The following is a 12987-nucleotide window of genomic DNA, read 5'->3' on the forward strand; positions in this document are numbered from 1 at the left end:
CATGTCCCAAAATATACTTTAGGATATAATGAAACTGTCTAGATATATTTTTAATATTATTTCCATGCAACAGTTTTCTAATGTGTTGCTTATCTACTACATCATTAGAGACAAATTAAACATCCAATTATTTGTATTCAGTACAAATCTTGTTTCCAAAAATGATATAAGCTTGCTTCTACTTATTTGGTGATATTCATCCCACAGCACTGTGACTTGTTATATTTACAGTATCAAAACAAAGCCAGATCAAAGCTAACATTGTACTCAGTAAAACAGACAGACAGCATACAATGTGAATTTGGCCTGGTCTAGTCAGAGGCCTAATTCTACCTTCTAACACTTATTTGCCATGCTAATTACGAAGACTTTGTCAATCTGCTTGACTTCTCTGCAATCACTTCTCCCAGATAAGGCAGCATGGAATAAGAGAAAGGCAACTTGCCGTGGAGTCAGAAACCCTAACTTCTCTTTTCAGTTGGTTTGTAGGCTTCTATTTTCTCATCTCTAATATGTGGATAATATTTTATGACCAGTGTACTTCAGGAGAATGTGCAAGGATTTAAATGAAACAATGTATTAACATGTATATGAACATATTTTGAAAAACTATGGAGAACTATAAAAACACAAGTTATCAGAGTGAAAATCAACCACATTTAAATACATTATCTATAAAGGGTTTTGATCTCCTATGAGATAATAACTCATGATGATTCATAATTATCATAGCAATAAGTCCAACACTGTTTTGTCCATGAAAGAATTCCAACTTTACAAAAGTTCTGAAAATAAAGCAATAAGCCATAAACCCCACAAGAAAACAACGCATGAACTACTTCAAACCTTGGCTCTCGATTTCTCCTGAGTAAACTAACAAATGTTTCTATTTCTTTTGCTGTAATGTGTTTCTCTAGTAGCTTTCTGTTGTTGTGCAACAAAGCTGTGATGGTATCTTCTGCCAAAATATCATAGCCAATCTGGGACTGCATGACACAGAAATTCTTAGCAATGTATTCCTGCAAAGAAGAAGAACTGTCAGAATGCGCTACCAAACAGCTTAGAAATAACAGGTTCTATTAGGGTCAGCAACAGCGATTAATTTATTCATACGAGAAAACACACTAAAAATTACTGTCAAAAGAAAAGCAAATAAGTAATTCTTCAATAAATAGGACTTTTGAGGAAGGAATTGCAAATATATTAATATAGACCTCATTTTAATTATAACAGAAAATTACATGTCTAGAAATAATTTTTAATATGGTGCTTACACTTACAAATTAGAAAAACAAAAATAAACCTAGTTAAAATCACAATTTTTTATGACATGATAACTAAGTATCTCACCAGTATAACAGATGCCCTTCTTCAAACACTCACTAAAAGTCATAACCCAGGATTTTGGCATAATTACAGAAATGAAAATGACCCTCTGACATTTTGTTCATGAAGCATGAACTCTGTATTGTTATATGAAGATCCCAGGTGAACCTAGGGGATTTCTTTTTTTTACACATACTACAACGATCTATTAAATCTTCTCTTTAAAATAATGATAAAATTACATAGCACTTTTCATCTTAAAAAAAAAATCAGTGAAAAAAATCACAGATAAAAAGGTAAACGGGAAAAAAGTCCAGTAAGGTAATATGATTAATCATTTTATTGCTCAGACCAATTCATCCAATAGATTTTTCTGGAAGGCCATTCCAGCTCTATAGTATGGTTATGTAAGAGGATATATTTGTTACTAACAAACACATGTTGAAGAATCGAGAGCTAGGAGTATGGCAAGAAACAAGACAGACAAGCTCCCATGGAGCTCATGTCCTAGTGATAAAGGGCAGTCATTAAGCTAACAAATAGGATCATTTTAGGTATTGATAAGTGAAATGAAACAAGCAGAAGGATGGGAAAAGCTGACAAATTTAGATGGAGTAGGTGCTGAAGAGGTGACCTTTGACCTGGGATAGAAATGATAGAAATGATTAAAAAAAAAAAAAAAGAGGCAATCATGGGGAGAGAAGTCATCGAAGCAATGGGAGTAGTAAGTGGAAGGTTCCGTGGTGGTGGAACGGAGTCTTCTGAGTTCTGTAAACACAGGGTGCCCGTTGCAGCAGGAAAGTCATCAGTGAGGAAAAAACAAGAGCTGACGTGGGAGGTGAGGTCCTAGAGAGCCATGTCAAAACAGAAAGGTCCATTCTTAGAGTAAGAGAAAGCCATTGGGGAGATCCCCCCATGAATGATTCCATATGCTTCTTCTCCTTCCCACCAGCCTGCCTCTCTATTCCAAGCTACATCTCAGAACTGGCAAGCTTAACCTTCTCCACAGTCCAAAGTTTTCACTTCAATTTCTTGGGGATTCTCCTTGGGGATGTTTTCTATGCTGGGAAAATTTACTGACTAGAATGTGTTCTTGCCTTAAGTAAAACTTACTGATACCAAGGGAACATTTCATACAAAGAGGGGCACAATAAAGGACAGAAATGGTATGGACCTAACAGAAGCAGAAGATATTAAGAAGAGGTGGCAAGAATACACAGAAGAACTGTACAAAAAAGATCTTCATGATGAAGATAACCACAATGGTGTGATCACTCACCTAGAGCCAGACATCCTGGAATGTGAAGCCAAGTGGGCCTTAGGAGAAACATCACTACGAACAAAGCTAGTGGAGGTGATGGAATTCCAATTGAGCCATTTCAAATCCTAAAAGATGATGCTGTGAAAGTGCTGCACTCAATATGTCAGCAAATTTGGAAAACTCAGCAGTGGCCATAGGACTGGAAAAGGTTAGTTTTCATTCCAGTCCCAAACAAAGGCAATGCCAAAGAATGCTCAAACTACCACACAATTGCACTCATCTCACACACTGGCAAAGTAATTCTCAAAATTCTCCAAGCCAGGCTTCAACAGTATGTGAACTGTGAACTTCCAGATGTTCAAGCTGGATTTAGAAAGGGCAGAGGAACCAGAGATCAAATTGCCAACATCTGCTGGATCACAGAAAAAACAAGAGAGTTCCGAAAAAAAATCTACTTTTGCTTTATTGACTATGCCAAAGTCTTTGACTGTGTGGATCACAAAAAACTGGAAAATTCTGAAAGAGATGGGAATACCAGACCACCTGACTTACTCCCTGAGAAATCTGTATGCAGGTCAAGAAGCACAGTTAGAACTGGACATGGAACAACAGACTGGTTTCAAATTGATAAAGGAGTACATCAAGGCTGTATATTGTCACCCTGCTTATTTAACTTATATGCAGAGTACATCATGAGAAATGCTGGGCTGGAAGAAGCACAAGCTGGAATCAAGATTGCCGGGAGAAATATCAATAACCTCAGATATGCAGATGATACCACCCTTATGGCAGAAAGCAAAAAAAAAAAAAAACTAAAGAACCTCTTGATGAAAGTGAAGGAGGAGAGTGAAAAAATTGGCTTAAAGCTCAACATTCAGAAAAGTAAGATCATGGCATCTTGTCTCATCACTTCATGGCAAATAGATGGGAAGCAGTGGAAACAGTGGCTGACTTTATTTTTTTGGGCTCCAAAATCAGTGCAGATGGTGACTGCAGCCATGAAATCAATGAATAAAAATGAATGGAAAAAAAAAAAATAAAAGATGTTTACTCCTTGGAAGAAAAGTTATGACCAACCTAGACAGCATATTAAAAAGCAGAGATTACTTTGCCAACAAAGGTCCATCTCATCAAGGTTATGGTTTTTCCAGTAGTCATGTATGGATGTGAGAGTTGGACTATAAAGAAAGCTGAGCACCAAAGAATTGATGCTTTTGAACTGTGGTGTTGGAGAAGATTCTTGCGAGTCCCTTGGACAGCAAGGAGATCCAACCAGGCCATCCTAAAGGAAATCAGTCCTGAATATTCATTGGAAGGACTGATGTTGAAGCTGAAACTCCAATCCTTTGGCCACCTGATGTGAAAAACTGACTCATTTGAAAAGACCCTGATGCTGGGAAAGATTGAAGGCGGGAGGAGAAGGGGACGACAGAGGATGAGTAGGTTGGATGACATCACCGACTCAATGAACATGAGTTTGAGTAAACTCCGGTAGTTGGTGATGGACAGGGAAGCCTGGTGTGCTTCAGTCCATGGGGTCGCAAAGGGTCAGACATGAGTGAGCGACTGAACTGAACTGAACTGATTCCCAAATAACATCCAGCCTCCAGGTGAGACATCCTCAGCCCTCCAAAGCTCAGCCCACATGCCTTTCCAGCCCATTCCCACACCATCCTTCCATATGGACTAAACTCATCACCGAAGTTTCCTGACTATGTACTCATCTCTCCAACTGTCTAAGAAAAACATGGGACACTAATTTACCAAATGATAATTAATTGAAAACAATTTTGTATTAAGCAGATGTATATTACTGAGCCCACTGAATATTATATTATATTTTAAGACAAAAATGAGACGAAGTTCTACATGAGTTGGCAACTTTAAGCTATATCTCTGGATACACGTGGGTTCCCTGCCCTCCATGGTTACGTGTATCTTGTGATAAAACTGCCCTTCTAGCATCTATTATTCTCTTTTCAGAAATCTCTGTTCACTAAAATGCCAGCTCCCATACAATTTCTGAAAATGATTCTTTTTTTTTAAATGATTCCTATCATATTCAAATGCTTCCTTCTCCAAGCACCCTTCCTGGGTTACCTTAGCTGAGCTCCTCTCTCTCTGAATTCCCACAATACTGTCTTATCTCCCCTACCCGCTCCATGACTCTGCCTTACATTTCAGATGCACATCATATTTTTTCCACCAGACAATGAACTCTTTAGCCTACAGATGATGGGGTATGTCACATGTTTCTAGAAATGCCAAGAAATGTCTCATTCCTCTTTACATAATAAATCCAGCATGCCTCCTGCCTAGCAGGAGCTAATACTGTGCACACACGAGGACTCAGCCATCCTCCCTCAACAATTCTAATTTTACAAGGAATAATAAATACATATGTCATTTCAAACACATTTACAGGTCATTTTTGTGTGTTATAAAATATTTCAATTATAAAAGAAACGCTTTGGAACACACATAAATGACCAGGAGACAAACATTTCACTGCAAAGCAGAATTTCCCATTTCTAATTTCTATGTCTTGGAATTGTAACCAAACAACTTTGCCCATACTTTAAATGTTAAAAAGATAAAAAGGAAGGTCATCTTTAAACCTGATTTTTCCGGTAGTCCTGTTGCGAATGTCTCAGCACTCGGTAGCACAGCCTCAGCATGTACTTATAGGGAGCATATCTTTGGTCCCCCAGATCTTCAAGTCTCAACATTGAGCCTTCTCCTGCTTTCTCCTTAAAGGGTGCTTTAAGAATCCCAAATACCTATTAAAAAAACAACAACAACTATGACTTATTCTGATGAATGGAGGTGCATGTTTAGAATTCTTAAATTTTTTTATAACAAAAAAAGTTGACTCAAAAAGGCTTTTGTAATATTTGAGTAGAATTAGTGTAAAGTAAAAAAATAAAAGAAAGATTTTGGGGGGGATACAAGACCAACATATTAAGGGACAGAAAAATACTGCTAAAAGTATTCCCTAAATTAAGTGACAAAACAATATTTAAATAAAATGCTTCATTTTGTTTAGAAATTCTATTTTATTAAAATAAAAAAAATACCCAGGAAGTGTTCAAGTTCCCAAATAAGTCAGACAGAAAAAGAAAAAAATCATATGATATCACTTATATGCAGAACCTAAAAAAAAAAATCATACAAGTGAATTTATTTTCAAAACAGAAACAGACTCACAAACTAGAAAATGAACCATGGTTACCAGGTAGAAGGTGGGAGGGAGGGCTAAATTGGGAGTTTGGGACTGACATGTACATACTGCTATATTTAAAGTAACCAATAAGGACTTACCACAAATAAATAAATATTTGGTTAAAAAATAAAATGAAAAATTTAAAGATTTTAAGTTTTACCAAGTTACATGAACATATTCAGATGAACTAAAATATAGTTTGACTTCAATGGGCTTTACAACTACTTCTATTATTCTCTATAACTTTCTAAAATCAAAACACTATAAGGAAAATATTTATTTTTCATCTAAAACTCACATCAAAAACTACCTCCAAATATTGCTTTTAAACCTCTTGGTAAAAGAATTAACTGATTATTTGTATACATAACGATGTGATCAAATCAATGAATGTATCAGCATTCAAAACAAACAAGGAGCCATATGGGCAGCTGGTGATACCCAGTAACTCAGATTCTTCTTGCAAGAAAATTAGCAGTTGGGAAATATTTAAAAAGCATGACTCTTTTAGGCAACAAGATAGCAGGTAAGATCACCTGGAGATGAACTGGCAGGATGAGTAAATTATTTATACAACAGCACCTAGGCAAAGACATGAGGAGTCATACAAGAAAGCAGAATTATCCTCTGTAGTCCATGAAATAAAATATGAATTAAAGTTTCTTCAATAATTCTATATTCACTAAACTGTGAATTTTCTATTTATAATACTGAAGTAAAACGTTTGACATATATTGGTTGAAATAATATTAATAAATCATTCAAGGTCCTAAAAGTCCTTGAAATCAAATGTTTTATACAAAAGAAATGCTAATGTTAGAAAAGACTTTGTCTCATTAGATTTGCAACCTTTATTTTATTTTAGAAAAATGTTGATTTTAAAAATTCTGACAATCAGCTACTGAATATTAATTTATAATGTCTACTGTTTTCCCTTCCCAACTCTACAAGAGCATATATATTAATGACATAAATTTTATTTTTTAAGTATCTTCCTATGGTTCACAATTAAGGCAGAAGCCCATTACTTATATAGCAATTAACAGAATAAAAAGAATGCACGAAGGTAGGCATGTCCAAATGTGCATAGTATTAGGGAGTAAATTAACTTGCTGGCACGTGATGAACAACTTCAGGAAGACATAGCATAGGAACATTTCTAGACTTTCAGGGAAAAAACTAGAATACTGTAAAGAGCACTTGTGACTAATGAATAGCCTGCCCTACTTTTTGAGGGGAAAATGGGAAAAAAGTAGGAAGCAGATGGAGATGGCAGCTTCCAAGCTCCCCTGGAAATTCTACTTAGAACAGTATTACAGCATGTTTTCTGGAGACAGTTTGACCATGGAGGTTTTTCAGAGGTCTGTGGCAGGCCGTCTTCAGGATGGCCCCCAGTGAGCCCTGCCTCCTGGAATTACACTCTTATGGAATCCTGTCTTCTTGGCTGTGAGCTGGAATTATTGGCTCACTTCTAACTAAGAGAACAAGGTAAAAATGACGAGATTTACAATTTCTAAGATTAGGTTACAAAAAGACTATGGCCTCCACCTGGAGGCCCTCTCTTCTGTCTTGGATCCCTCACTTCTAAGGAACACAACCTGCCTAGTCTTGAGGCAGTCCTGTGGCGAGGCCCAGGCGAGTGAGCTGGGTAATAAATCCTCCCGTTTGAGCCTCGAGATGACCACAATGCAGCCAAGACCTTGACTGCAGCCTGTGAAACACCGTGAGCAAGAACTGCCCACCTAAACCACCCCTAGATTCCTAATCCACAGAAAACCTAAGTATCTGCTGGCTTCAGACACTAAGTTTTGGAGTAATTTGTTATACATCAATAGGAAACTAATACAAGAACTTTCCTGATACCATAATTCAAAAGATAAAATATGCAAAATCACCTGTGCCAATATGTTTTGTTCCCTCATTAACTTCTGACGTTCTCGGTTTGGCTTGGTGATAAGCACGTCTAGAACGTCTTGTCCATTGTTAGGCACGTCAGCAACAAAGAAGATGAGGTCTTCCAATAACTTGGTTACAAACCTATCATAAAGAGAAAAGGAAATATTATGGTGTGCTTAATCTTGGAAACATTTTTAAATAAACACTAAAACATTAAAAAGTAAAAGTATTTTATAATAAAATAATTTAATGAAATAACTAATACAGTAAATACTTAAATCTTTGCAAAAAGCATCCCTTCTTCAGTTCCACCAACCCCTACTCCCACCTCCAACTCTAATCAAGTATTTGCAAAGACAATTATGAAATAAAACGCCATGAGTCCCAAAACCAGAGGTGTTGAGAGGATAACACCCATCAGCAGATACTTTTTCATGACTGACTCACAAAGAAGGGTATTTTGGCTTTATGAGAGAACAGCTAAACTAAATTCTTAAACTCAAATTTGTTCTTTTTTATTATCAACTCAACTACATTTTCTAATCTTTACCACATTATAATTTCTCCCTGTACAGAATAGGAAAAACTTAAATGACCTGCAAAGAGAGACAAGAGCAAGCCATCATATCTCTAAATTGTTCTGAAAGTATTAACTGATCTATAAAAATCATAACACCCTAAAATCATACACTAATGTTTACCTTTAATTCTACATTTTGGCTATTTTTTTTAAACTATTACTTGAACATTAGTGGCATCTGGCCCCTAAAGTGTCTGGAGTGCCTTCCCTCCCTTAGCTCTCTTCTTTCTCCTTCCTGCATTTTATCATTTTCTGTGTGACTGTTTTTGTGAAATTCATACAGGCACTATACCACCAGGGAAGTGCATCATATATGAATTTTTTAATACTACAAAAATTATCCAACAAATATTTAAGCAAACTTTATCCAAGAAGATGTCATATATATGCATGATGGAATGCTACTCAGACAGAAAGGAATGAAACAGTATCATTTGAGCAACATGGATGGACCTAGAGATTATCATACTAAGTGAAGTTCAAGTCAGACAAAAAAAGACAAATACCATATGATATCACTTGTATGTGGAATCTAAAACATGACATAAATGAATTTATTTACAATGTTTTAACATTTAACAGAAACACAGACATGGAAAACAAGCATGGTTACAAAAGCAAGCACAGGGTGGGGGAGGAATAAATTAGGAGTTTGAGATTAGCAGATACAAACTACCATATAAAACAGATAAACAAGGTCCTACTTTATAGCACAGGGAACTATATTCAACATTCTATAATAAACCATAATGAAAAAGAATATGTATATTTATATATAAGTGAATCACTTTACAGTAGAATCTAACACAACATTGTAAATCAACTATATTTCAATAAATAAGCTTTATCCATATACATCAGCATAATTATTCACTGTTATTAGTATGATCAATCAAGATCACATCAACAAAAAAACTACAATTTAAGAGATTCAGTGACTCTAGAAAAGTGTGGAATGTATTCAGTTATGAAGCACCTTGATCTTATCTCCAGATTCAACTCCTGCAAGAGAGTGGAGCCAGTGGATACACCTATAATCCAGAATTTAGCCACCACATCCAAATTCAGCACACCTCCAAGGTTCATAAACTTACTCCAAATTCCAGAGATATTATGTTTTCTTGTGTGCCTATTTTAAATTTTAATCCAATCTGTTTCTTTTCAACAACATGTTTTAGGAATAGGATTCACTGACATAACTTCTAGGAGCAACACAGAAATGTAAAACATGATTTCTACACATGAAAATATGGTGTGAATTTCTTTCAAAATTGTGATTCAACATCTTCTAAATTATTCTGTTGTCCTTAAGAGAAATAAAAAATATTTATTTTGAGCTCAGACTTCTTCAGCAAACTAAAATTGAGTTGAGCCGCAAGGGCTCAATCTATAAGTCCAGTCCAAGCATAAATACATCTGCATTTTCTTTTTAGAAGTATTGGTATTTTTTTTCTCTTGCTGTTTACAGGATATTGTATTCAGGTGTTTAGTTATATAAGAAAGCACAACTCTGGGGGAAACTACAAATGCCTCTGCTTCAAACTCTTCCAGATGGCTTACAAATTAATGATGGTGGAGATGTAGATGTAGAGAATGATCTTGTGGACACAGCAGGGGAAGGAGAGGGTAGGACAAATTGAGAAAGCAGCTTTGACATATTTACACTACCATATGTAAAACAGGTCTAGTGGGAAGTTGCTATATAACACAGGGAGCCCCGCTGGGTGCTCTGTGATGACCTAGAGGGGTAGGTTGGGGGGATGGGAGGGAGGGTCACAAGGAAGGGGCTATATATATAATTATGACTGATTCTCAATGTTTACAGCAGAGACCAACACAAGATTGTAAAGCAATTATCTTCCAATTAAAAATAAATTAAAACCTGGTGATAGCTAATGGAATGACGATGAAGAAAATTAACAGTCTTGACTGAGAATGACTATATATTAACCTTATTTGCAGAGCCCACCTCCCCTAATGATGAGGCAATGATAGCCAAGAAAATGAGTCTTCTCTTTTGACCTCCAAAACTGTTGAAACCTTATTTTTGTCTTTTCACCTCAAGCATCCCATCTGTGGCAAATAAAAATGATTTTTTTCAGTTTAGACCAAATTACAATTCTATACTGGGAGATGGGTGAAAGTGAAAGTGAAGTCGCTCAGTTATGTCCGACTCTTTGTGACTCCATGGACTGTAGCCTACCAGGCTCCTCCGTCCATGGGATTTTCCAGGCAAGAGTACTGGAGTGGGTTGCCATTTCCTTCTCCAGGAGATCTTCCCAACCCAGGGATTGAACCTGGGTCTCCTGCATTGTAGGCAGATGCCTTAACCGTCTGAGCCACCAGGGAGATGGGTGAGTCCTTTAATCATTCAAACTTACTAATTTCCTTTTACTAAAAAATTTTTGTGAATTTTTTTACCATATGCAGCCATGATAGACAAAATATATATTTGAAAAAGACATACCTAAAACATAACAAAAAACACAGTCAACCAGGAATGAAATAAGAAACACTGATGAGCAAGGATAATATTCAGTACTGGCAAGACAAGGGGAACTGAAAGCATGTGGCAGGGAACTAAACTAAAGATACAAAAGCAGAGACTAAAGCAGGGTGTCTCCATCTCTTAAAGGAACCCTAAAGGTATTGTGACCCCTGTTCCAGTTCTGGCTGTGCAGTGGGTGACAGGAGGAAAGAGAGGAAGCACACAGACAGGACTGGACTCAACCACCGGCAATCTCAATGGCTAAAACCTCAAATTACCAGAGGACATGAATTCTCAGCTCTCAATATCAGACCTGGCTCGGGACTTGTTGAGATGAGCCAGGTGGAGGCAACCATAAAATTAATAAAGAAGATGAGAGAACGCAGAGAGAGAATAAGAAAAAAATTTCCACGCAAGAAGAACCTGCATATTTAAATTTCAAAGCACAAGAGAAAAACTGACATTAAGAAAGCCATCCATCATACTAAAAAACCAGGAGGCCACTTCATTACCAAAAAAATGCAAGTAACAGTACAATTTCAAAATAACTTTTAAATCAGTGTGCTTCCAATCCTCAAAGAGTTAAGAAAACAATTACATACCAAAGAAGACAATATACATAAAAGAGGGCAGATACAAATGAAGAAAATGTGGCTATGCAAAAGAGCCAATAGAAATCTGAGAAACAAAATTATAATCATTTAAATAAAAATATAATTCATGAAGGTAAAACACTACACACACATTCTAAGAAAATGTGGTGACATAGACAGTATCAAAAAAATCAATCTAGGAAGCAGCACAGATTTCAAAAGACAAATTATAAAAGGAAAGTTAAGACATAAAAGAGATGAATTAAGAGGATTCAACACACATCTAATAGGAGTTCTAGAAGAGAGATTAGAGGAAAAGAAATATTTGAAGGAAAATGGCTAAAAATTTTCCAGAATTGAAGAAAAAATATAAGTATTCTGATTTAAAGTATACTCTAAGCGTCAAGTGCGAAAAACAAAATTAAAAATTACTTGTAAACACATTGTAGTGAAACTTTAGGACATCAAAGACAAAAGAAAAAAATCTACAAAGTTATCAGAAAGTAAAGAAAAATGCCAGTAAAGAATAGCAATTCTTAACGGCAACAAGACACAACAGAAAATAATTGTTATAACTTTAAAATACTAAAGAAAAAGAATTCTGAAACTGGCATTTCATACATAAAGTATCAGTTTAAAAAGGAGGTAAAATAAAGACATCCCCATATAAAGATTAATAAGATTTATAACTTCCTTGAATAGACTAAAGAAAAAATTTCAGCAAAAAGAAAAGTGAACCCAGAGAGGAGTGAAATGCAAGAAATAAAAGCAAAGAGAACAAAAGGTAAAATGCATTAAGAAATATAATTAATAACTGAAAAATAATTTTTGGAACTAAATTTTCAGAAAAAAAGTGATACATCAAAATCTAGATGATATAAGTAATTTAAAGAATAAACTCAGAACTATGCATCTCGACAACTAGTCCCCCCCAAAAACAGATGGGAAGTAGAATAGCAGAGAATAATCAAAGTATTCTGAAGTATTTTTCTCCCATGAGAGAAAGAAACATTTTCAAGTTGTGTAAAAAAGAATATATAGCTGAAATGTATGACAAACCATACGGGCACTTGCAAAAGAATAGGAATAGGATCTATAGCCTCTAAACTAGAAGAAAAGTAAAAATGGGGAGAAAATACAAACTTAACCACTCTAACAGAAAGGGAGAAAGAAAAAGAGAGAAAAGAAAAAAAGTTATACAGGAGAAAAAAAATAACAAAATATGACACCCATTGGTATTCAAATAAGTCCAAACACATTATTTAACAAATCAAGGTAATTAAACTTTAGCAAATTCAAATAGACTATCAGATTATATTTTTAAATCCAGCTCTTGCCTGCTCACAAGACATTAACAAAGCAAAATGACTGGCAAATCTGAAACAAATGGATATTGAAAAAAGGTCATCTACTCGAACACTAAACAAAGGATACTGGTGTCAAGACAGGAATATCAAGCAAGTAAAATTCAAAAGGGAATGACACTGCTATAGGAAAATATTAACTCTGTATCAGAAGGACATCTGATCTGGTGATCACATGTTGGATGGCCCCTGTTATAGAGTCTGAGCTATCTCAAGGAACTGGAGCCAATACTCAAGCCCGTAAATTGCATGAAGA

At 35.7% G+C, this 12987-nt stretch overlaps 1 protein-coding gene and 1 non-coding gene across 3 annotated transcripts in view; both read right to left on the reverse strand.

Moving 5' to 3' along the window:
- The window catches only part of ITPR2 (inositol 1,4,5-trisphosphate receptor type 2), a 556807-nt gene that overhangs the window by 374379 nt on the left and 169441 nt on the right, over positions 1-12987 (reverse strand). For both annotated transcript variants that reach the window (XM_061125163.1, XM_061125162.1), the window contains 3 exons: positions 7706-7847; positions 5206-5367; positions 847-1019 (listed from right to left, as the gene is read on the reverse strand). In XM_061125163.1, coding sequence (XP_060981146.1) covers positions 847-1019; positions 5206-5367; positions 7706-7847 — 477 coding nt within the window. The remainder of the gene's footprint in view (positions 1-846; positions 1020-5205; positions 5368-7705; positions 7848-12987) is intronic.
- TRNAC-ACA (transfer RNA cysteine (anticodon ACA)) lies at positions 10563-10635 on the reverse strand. Its single transcript has one exon. It is a non-coding gene; the product is annotated as a tRNA-Cys (tRNA).

Source organism: Dama dama, chromosome 22 (genome assembly GCF_033118175.1).
Source record: "Dama dama isolate Ldn47 chromosome 22, ASM3311817v1, whole genome shotgun sequence".
NCBI classification, from domain to species: Eukaryota; Metazoa; Chordata; class Mammalia; order Artiodactyla; family Cervidae; genus Dama; species Dama dama.